General features: G+C 33.3%; 1 protein-coding gene across 5 annotated transcripts; it reads right to left on the bottom strand.

Moving 5' to 3' along the window:
* Window positions 1–456: 456 nt before the first annotated feature.
* On the bottom strand, window positions 457–8,798 carry LOC145161579 (junctophilin-like protein). Of its 5 annotated transcripts, none has more exons than XM_079081130.1 (8): window positions 8,429–8,798; window positions 8,304–8,335; window positions 7,136–7,233; window positions 6,943–7,025; window positions 6,779–6,856; window positions 6,611–6,709; window positions 5,021–5,305; window positions 457–707 (listed from the first exon to the last, which is right to left on the bottom strand). In XM_079081130.1, the coding sequence occupies exons 1-7, from the start codon at window positions 8,510–8,512 to the stop codon at window positions 5,033–5,035; spliced, it is 747 nt and encodes a 248-aa protein (XP_078937256.1). In that variant the 5' UTR covers window positions 8,513–8,798; the 3' UTR covers window positions 457–707; window positions 5,021–5,032. The 5 variants fall into 5 exon arrangements, with proteins under 5 accessions (XP_078937256.1, XP_078937258.1, XP_078937257.1 ...); XM_079081132.1 differs by lacking the exon at window positions 457–707 and adding an exon at window positions 2,829–2,999; XM_079081131.1 differs by lacking the exon at window positions 457–707 and adding an exon at window positions 4,114–4,586.
* Between the last annotated feature and the right edge of the window lie 773 nt (window positions 8,799–9,571).

The following is a 9,571-nucleotide window of genomic DNA, read 5'->3' as shown; positions in this document are numbered from 1 at the left end:
TATGAAGATAGATGAAACTAAAGTCGAAGACATCTTCTTGGAGAAAACTAGAGCACCGACATTTTTTGGCTTATTCATGAATTCAATTACTGATATAAGTGAGGGACGAGCCACGTATGAGCACACCACATTATTATTTGTTCCACGTAGGATGTCAAGTGAGCAAAACCTAATGAAAATCGGTTATAACGACTGAATGTATACAAAAAACAACAATAAACATTAAGGACTAAATATATCAAACTAAAAACTTAACTTGGAATAGTCATTCATAACATGTAGTAGCCAATCATAAAGACCGAATGTATACAAAACAAGTTAAATGACTTGTTTTACAAGAAAAAACACAATAAAGACTAAAAGTGTACAAAAATGAAAACTATATTACCCTTTTTAGGTAATTTTCCGTATGGAGTTACAAATAACGAATATAAATTCATTTTGCAAGAATTACTCAAAGAGAATATGGTTAGGATAGCTTGTAAAGTAATTGCATGAGATTTCCTCGGGTGTGTATTACTGTATTTGTTAGAAAAAAACATTAGGCAACATGGAGTCGAGTCGCCAAGGAGTTGGAATACCGCCCCCTAGCACTCACTATGGGGCTCACTAAGCTAGAGTCGCTAACACCTTAACGAGAGGAGAAAGAAGGGCAAGCATGCATGTGATTGGTTGATATGTCTTTGACCAGATTCTTGACTGCAAACCTAAAATTCAATAAATTTTCAACCACCTTCATTAATAATAAAAAAACGTTTTTACCATCTTTTATTCAAAATTTCAAATTATTTCAACCACTATAAATTAAACTACACTCTCAACATTTCACACACACAAAATATCATTACCTCTCTTACAAATACTCTCAATTAACCAAACAAAAATGTCTTCATCTACCTAAAAAAAAACTTCAAACCTTCCATCTCCAAACCCTCAATCACCAAACCTTCCATTACCAAACATTCCACCACCACCATGTTATCGATCTTCATTTGATCAACTAATTCATTTACTAGATAGTTACTACGATCCTTCTATGGCTCCACAAATGTTTCCATTCGATCCGTATTCTTCTCAACCCATGTCATTTTACTAAACCCAACCTCAAACTAATTTCTAATCCCAACCAATGTTTCGTCCAAATTCTGATCTTGATCCGTTTGGGACGGTTCAAGAAACCCAATTCTTTTCACAACTCAACCCCAAACTAATTTTCAATCCCAACCACGCCGCCTAGTCGATGAGTCAACCGATTCTTCCGTTCAAGAGCCCGTTCAAGAGTCGTTTCAAGAGCCCGAAGTCGAACCAAAAGGAAAAAGTAAAGGAAAAGGGAAGGCTCCATCCAAAGGATGGACAAATGATGAAGAGAGGGCAATAGCGCAAGCATGGTTTGATGTGTCGGAGGATCCGGCGACGATCAACAACCGAGATTCGATAACCATTAAAAATAGAGCTTGGATTAGTTTTTGTGTCCTAATGAAAAAGGAGTATCGCAATGCTAATCAACTTTACTTGAAATGGAGGACCGTCAACAAAGCCTCATTGGAGTTCAATAACATCTGAAGATCCAACTCGTCTTATGGGACGAGACAGAGCAAAAAGAAAGCTGAAAGGAGCACAAAGTTCATCGAGTGAAGTGGAGGAGATAAGAAGCGACATCAAAGGGTTGGACGTTAAGCTTGAGGGTTTTTTGGAATTGGGAAAGGAAAAAGAAAAGAATCATGCACTGAAGCTTTTCTTAAACCTGAGAAAGGACTTGTCCGAAGAAGATTGTTTGATTTTTAACAATTTGAGTAAGAATATTGCTAAACAATACAACTGAGATAAGGCAGAGTATTTTTATGTCTTAAATGTAGTTTTAATTTATGTTTTACGTCTAATAGTAAATCATGTTGTAGGTTTTAAGTCAAGTTTTTAGATTTTAAGTAAGTTTTTAAATAGTAAGTCTAGTTTTAATTTCTTTAATCGTATTTTATGTTTTAAATTATTCTAAAATAATGAGCATTTTAGCGAAAAACTCACGTAAATAAGATTTTAATGCGAAAAACTCACGTAAATAAGATTTTAATGTACATTATTTTTTATTTCTAATTTGACATAGTTTTAATTTTTAAACTTTCTTTAAAAAAACAATAATTTTTTTTTATTATTTTATTTATTTATTTATTTATTTTATTTTTTTTTGTCAAATTAGCCCATTTCTAGGTTGTTGGGTGGCTTTGAGGGTAAAATGACAATTTGTTTTTGTTTATGTGATGTTGGTATGTGAAATGATAAATGAACTATTATAAAATGTAAAATGGACATAATTAATATAAAACGGTTAAAATAATGCGATTAGGAGTGACTCTCTCAAATGAGAGGTCATAGGTTCAAGTCTTATTAAGAGACATATGTGGTGTTTAGGATTAGATTAGGAGTAACATAGTTTGGCTTTTAAAAATAATAATAATAATAATAAAAAACGGTGTCAAATTAAAAAAAATGACTTGTGGCATAAATACCAAAATTATATTATACTTTCTAGGAAAAACAACTTGTTTATGACAAAAGATCTTCAAATTCAATCACCGAAGTTAGTCTTTTTTTTTTTTTTGGTTTGATTTTTGTAATATTTGTTAATGCAGTAGCAGTGCTAAACGTGGTATATATCAGTTTTGGTCTTACAGTCTTACTGCCTGCTTTAATTTTAAACAACGTATATAGATAGACTTTAATAGGTACTTATACTTTTTCATGATATAAATAAAAGTTTTTGACAAATATTATTACTATAAAAGAGTTGAAGCAAACTTAGGTTGATTAAAGTAAAAATAAAAATAAAAATAATGTGAAAAAAGTGATGTAAAAGAATAGAAGAAGGCAATGAAAAAGGTCTGACTGACCGAGCATGAATATGTACGAGTAGGACTACCAGTTTCTGGGCAGCAGTGAACCAACCGGCGTTAATCATGCAATTATACTCCATGGACCACCGCTACCAAACCAGATCCATTCACCTGCCAAATACCCATCATCTTTTTATCTTCTATACATTTTTTTTTTATTTTTATAAATTTAAAAACTATTCACTTACTTACAAAATTATGGTTTGTGTAGTGTGGTTATATTTTGATTAGACTTGACAATGTTGAGTTTAAAATATTAAATGCGTTGAGAGAGATTACCCTAATCAAGCCCTTTTATTTTCATGTTAGGTCAACGAGTTAGGATTTATACCTAGTAAATGTATTTAGTCTTGACGGGTCAAAACAAGAAAGATGAGCTACAAGGGCAGAAAGGAAACAAGTGAAAGAAATGAAAAGAATAGGGAGTTAAGAGGTGTAGGGGCAAGATCATGAGGAGGGAATGAATGAGTGGGACTAAATCATTTCCATAACCCGATACAAAGTTTTTATTTTAGTATGATTTTGGATTTGTGTCATTCTAATTTATCTTTAAAAAAAACTTAGTTTCAAATTGAAATTCTTAACCCTAACTTTACTTATTTAAAACTTTACTTGTTTATTTAAATGGGTTGAAAAATGTTTGGTAGCCAAACATGTGTATTTATTGATGGGTGAGTTTTTGTGTTTTGATTTTTGATGGTGTATATTCCTCCAATATATATATATATATATATATATATATATATATATATATATATATATATATATATATATATATATATATATATATATGCAAATTTAAGAAAAGGAAAACACAGTATAAGGTAAAAAGGTACAGAAATTTATGGTAATGTACCATGTATGAATTAGAGCTGCGGTGGATGTGGATGCGTATGACAAAAAAGCAGGACGAGGGACGACATGTCTTGTTCTTGTAGTTATAGTTGTGTCATGAATTTACGTTTACCTGCCGTGAGTCGTGATTTATTACTTATTATATTATATTATAATATATAATATAATAAGCCCACAATAAAAACTGAATTCTGCCTTGCCTGTTTTACGCCCAGCCCACATCAATTTTGGTCCTCAGATCCCAGCAGATTTAGTACTACTACTACTACAGGACTAATATGTAATAGTATCATTTAAAAACCTATGAAGTGAGTGAGTGAGACTAATTTCTTACAACTGTCTCTATTTAATATTTATAGCCTGGTTTAAATTAATGCAAACAGCTGAGACTTCATTTATTCATTTCAGTTTAAAAGTTTAAATTACATCTTCCCACTCCCTAATTTCATTTCTCTCCAACTTTAGCCCACTGGTTCTACATTAAAATGGATTAGTGTTGTATACAATCACTTCTATGAAATGTCTACTTTAATTCCTTACAATGTTTATGTGAAAAAAATGACTGGTAACAAGATGTTGTCATGTCATGTACCTTATTTATTTACTATATAATTTTTTTTTCTTCCTGATATGTTACTGTCATTGCTATGAAATGACTTATCACATTTGTTTTTTTTGTTGGAAGGTCCGAAAGACCCCACCCCGATTTTTCTAGTCTACTGGTCATCTTTTTTCAAGGTTACATAACACTCCAAAGTCAATAATAATATGTAAAGAATTCCAAAGTTAAAAGAGAGTAGAGTAGAGTAAGAGTCTGCATGCATTTACTATTCTTAGGTCCACCTGATACACCACAGAGTAAAGTGAAGAGTGAAGACCATGTTTGAAAAATAAATAAATAATACTCCAATAATTAATGAACCTGAAATATCAAATCATAATGAAGGATATGATGGATTCTGTAAATTTAAAGGCACCGTCCCCTATGGCTTTGATTTTTGCAACTACAGTACAGGAAAGGAATCTACTACTACACCACAGCCACAGCCACAGCCACAGGGTAGCAGTCTACTTACTTCCTAAACAAATCCTAGTTAACATTGGACGCTAGAATCAATGACATATGATGGACAAAGAAAGCAACCCATATTAAATAAATCATATCTTTTTTTTTTTTTTTTTTTTTGTAATATATTTATGAAGAAAGACCTTTTACAAATGTAAACATAATTTTGATAATTGAAAAATGGGGCGGGGTGTATGTATATACCATATACCTGGAAGAAAATTTAGTCAAAGCCAGCACCAGTCCAACTGGTTCCTCTCTTGGGTATTGCTCCAATTCCTCCTCCTTGACCTTTATTATTAGGTCTCCCTGGGATTGCATTTTTCTTTTTACCCCTTGTCATCCCTTCTTGTACATCTCCACTTGTCTTTTCATTATTATTAGATGATTCTGTAATAGTAGTAGCTGCAGCTTCCACACTATTACTATTAGAAGGAACCGATACCTCCACACCTGTCCTCCTCAAATTCAATGCAGGTTCCACTGGACTCGCACCCTACAACACAACACAACAAACCAACCATAATTATTACGAATTCAACTCATGACAATATCATTATTATCTCCTTAATGGAACAAAGTAAATATATGTTGCACTGAATAAGTAATTGGGAAATATAAAGTACAAATTTTATTATGGTATAGTGTTTAGAAAGTATGATGTCTAATTAAACAATGATGGATTCATGATTACGCATTTGCAAATTGAAAAATATATTCAAGTTTTGTAGGATTAAATATGACAAGGGATGTCTTATTTAAAAAAAGTATCAGATCTGGAAATAATGGAATGCAAATGTCAGAAGAATGTACAAGTCAAACACAATGTCAACACGATGAGTTTAGGTGTAAATTTGGTTTAATTCTCTATAAGCAGCTTCATCGGATAACGCATGTGGAATCCAAATGTTGTTAAGCTTTATAATAGTAGATTTTATGCATTTTGGAGAGTAGGTTGCTGTATAATGAAAATTTAATATTTTATGCATTTTTGGTGTAGATACTTTACATGTATATAAGATGCATGTTGTTATGTGTAATACTTTATTAAGTAGATATAGGTACTAAAGTGAGATATGATGTAGAAGATGATAGTATTAGTATTAGATATGAAAATGAATTAATAAGAATATACTAGTACCAGTATTGTTTTAATTTACATAACAAGTGAAGTGTCATATTGTATTTATTTAATTGTTAAATAACGACACTTTGATCGACTACAATGACACACATACAAAAAACAGGGAAACAAAAAAAAAAAACAGCCCAAAAAAGCCTAGGCTTTTTAGCTCAAGCAAAACCCTTGAGCCTTTAATGGGCCAGAATTTCATCCATTTATTTGGGCTTTTTGGCCTATGTATACCCGGGATGCCCATTTATTATCTATCTAGGTCATAAAAAGTATCTTCTAAGCTAGTAACTTCAAGCTTTTCAAATTAAATTCAGTTTTGATGATTCTTTGATCTTTAATGCTAATCATTCTATGCAAACTAAGAGCTCCTTTAGGTTATGATTATATTGATTAAGGAGGTTTTTTAAGAGCTTATTTGAATTCCTTACACTAATGAAGAAATTAGGTTATTTAAGCTTTTTAAATGACTATAATCAAATTGAAACCTATTGATGATTAACAAACTACTTGGGATTGTGGATGAAACTCACTGTTAGATCCTTTCCCCATATCATATTTTCACCATTTGATTCATTTCCTTATTTTACAAATTCCCTTTTGTGAATAGTATAGAAAATTAAACAAACATATTATTGCATTAAAAAAGGAAACAGAGAGAAGGCTTACAGCTCCCAAAAATGCAGATGACCTTCTTGGATTCAAAGCCTCTAGCCGCCTTTTTAGCTCCTCTAGTCTAGCAAACTGAGAGCTACTGCTTTCTTGGACCTATAAAACATAAGTGAGTATACATTATACAATACACTGAAAACAGAAAAATAGTGTTATGTAGAATACCAAATTATTCAAATCTTCACATAGTTTCTGCTTGAGTGCTTCTTCATCCTTCACTGCCTTTGATGCAGCTTCCAAAGCCTGTGACATATACAAATATTGGCTATGATCAGCTTTGTAAATGAGAGGGACAAAAGATGAACATATATCAACAGAAAGACTCAAACCTTCTTTGCCTCTTCTTCCTTCAACTTAGCAAGACGAATCTTCTCTGTTGACATTTCGATTTTCTTCCTCATATGTTCAAGTGCTACAAGATGTCAAGATGTAAATGAGAAAAAAGTAATACTTAGACACACAAAGGAGAAGCACCATCACTAATGTCAAAAAGCATATAAATATAATGCACCAATGACCAACCAGCTTTCTTTGGTCCTGCTGTGAGTTTCATCTCCATTGTGAGACCTGTAAGCTCTCGCTCAACATCACGGATTTTGGAATAATTCTCTTCAATGTATCTGAAAGTTCCAAGGGCAAATCAGGAAGAATGAACAATAAAGAAATATATATTGTAGAAAAATATGCTTAGGTAATATTAACATGTAACATAAAGAAACACATGGTGATAATGAAGGAGCCTACTGAAAATCAAGAAACAAAGCTATTTATATATTATAGGCATTCATGATGTCCTAAAATGAAGTTCTCTTAGTTGCAGATTTTTCTCCTCTCTTTCACACAATGAAGTCAGAACATGTACAGTTCTTCTATCGATGAAAATATGTAAATGAGAATAGTTCTTCTTCTCATTGTTGTAGAATGTATAGTGAGAAGCAAACTATGGAGTGACATACTAAATTCTTAAAAGTTGTTTCTTACATTAGATATGTATAGCTAGAACTTTGGGCAGGTGGCTTGTAACATTATACCAATTCTGAAATCTGAACTACAGATATCAAAGAATTATAAGTTGACATTTCATGGTCATTTGTGAATTCGAGTAATATCAACCTACATGGTAGCACTTTTAGTGGCCAATGTATTCCATCAGCTAACCGAAAAGCTTCTCAATTTACTCGAATTATAGATAGAAAGATGGTCAACATTATACAATGAAGGGAAGGAAGAGAGGTATCCCAAGTAGAGAAAACTTAAATCCCTTTACAGAGCTTCTTGAGTCATATTACAGTGATACTTTTTGCATCATTCTAGAAAAGATCATCAAATATGGAGAGAAAAATCCACGCACACAGCAAATCAGCAATCATTAGCAAGTTTAAATGTGGTTTCCTTTAATAGTAGAGATCAAGGAATTGATGTCAATTCTGAGCATTCTTAAATTGTTCTTTTTATAGCTGAAGTTAAGCAGCGAAACAGATTTTAATGGCGAAATAATTGAAATTCATTCTATTAACATCCAAGAAAACCTAAATAAGCTTCATAAAAACCTAATCAAACAGTACCGTGCTACTATTTATAATATATAGTCTGAATTACGGGTTTAACAATACCAGAAATATAGTATGCGAACATGCAAATGAAAAATCAGCAGATCGAATAACAAATTCATAGGTGGAATGAAACGTACTTTCTCAACTGAAGCTGCTCCTCTTCAATCATCTGAAATTAGAATGACATGAATTAACATTATCACTTAGAATTATAAATCAGTCAAAACCATGAACATATAGGCCATAGCAAATCAACACGCACCCGCTCGGTGTGGGCGATGACAGGCGATTCGCGAACGAGACCATCCGGACCGATCTCCGTGACAAACGAACGATCAGTTGCCATTGTTGATGGTTGTGGATCTGTCTGATGGATCGATGATAAGTGATGGTTTGCTGGAATCAGGGGAAGTTGAAGGACTGAAGGTAAATCTGGGTGGTGGCGTATAACAAGCGTCAGGAGATTTGCAATTTCAAACAACTGCACATGCCATAGGTGCCGGTGGCACGATCAATTGCGGGATTTTGTTTAGTGTCAATTAAAAACTTGTATCAACAATTTTATTAAAAAAATCGAATTAAACACTTTTTTATGTATTTTCTGATTCATTTCGAAAATTCGAGGATACAGGAACTCTGTTGTAACTCGCCATTCATTACACTAGCTCCCAAATCTAAAGATCCGACCTCCCTGGTAGACTTCAGGCCCATTAGCTTGATAGGCTGTATATACAAGATTATATCCAAAGTGTTGGCAACTAGATTAAAGTCAGTAATCGGGAGTGTTATCGACGAAGTCCAGTCGGCTTACATGGAGGGTAGAAGTATACTCGAAGGGCCTCTAATAGTCAATGAAATATGCTCGTGGGTCAAAAAAACAAAAAATAAGGTGTTACTCTTCAAGGTAGATTTTGACAAAGCGTTTGATTCCGTCAAGTGGAAGTACCTTGACTCAATCCTTAATCAAATGGGATTTGGGAATAAGTGGAGAATGTGGATTTGAGGATGTCTGTCACCTGCCCGTGCTTCTGTTATCATTAACGGCAGCCCAACTAAAGAATTTAAGATATCAAAAGGGGTGAGAGAAGGCGACCCTTTATCCTCAGTTCTATTCATTATAGCAATGGAAGGGCTAAACGTATCCATGAAGACTGCTGGTGAGAAAAACTTATTCAAGGGTATAAAAATTCCAGGAACTGACACCAAAATATCGCATCTGTTTTACGCCGATGATGCGTTATTTGTGGGAGAATGGTGCAGAGCGAATATGAAAAACTTGGCATGTATCTTACACTGCTTCCATGTGGCCTCTGGTCTCAAGGTTAACTTCTACAAATCCAAAGTATACGGCGTGGGGGCATCAAGTTGTGAAACTGCACGGGGGCTAGGATACTCGGCTGTGAGG

Source organism: Lactuca virosa, chromosome 2 (assembly GCF_052849685.1).
Source record: "Lactuca virosa cultivar CGN04683 chromosome 2, Lactuca_virosa_CGN04683_v6, whole genome shotgun sequence".
NCBI classification, from domain to species: domain Eukaryota; kingdom Viridiplantae; phylum Streptophyta; class Magnoliopsida; order Asterales; family Asteraceae; genus Lactuca; species Lactuca virosa.
Note: the sequence above shows the minus strand (reverse complement) of the source record. Positions and strands in the feature narration are given on the sequence as shown.

Coding starts and splice junctions, on each gene's coding strand:
- LOC145161579 (XM_079081130.1), bottom strand. CDS start 8,512: ATGGCAACTGATCGTTCGTTTGTCACGGAGATCGGTCCGGATGGTCTC. Junction 7,026..7,135: donor AGCAGGACCAAAGAAAGCTG/GTTGGTCATTGG, acceptor GACATCTTGTAG/CACTTGAACATATGAGGAAG. Junction 5,306..6,610: donor CATCTGCATTTTTGGGAGCT/GTAAGCCTTCTC, acceptor GTTGTGTTGTAG/GGTGCGAGTCCAGTGGAACC.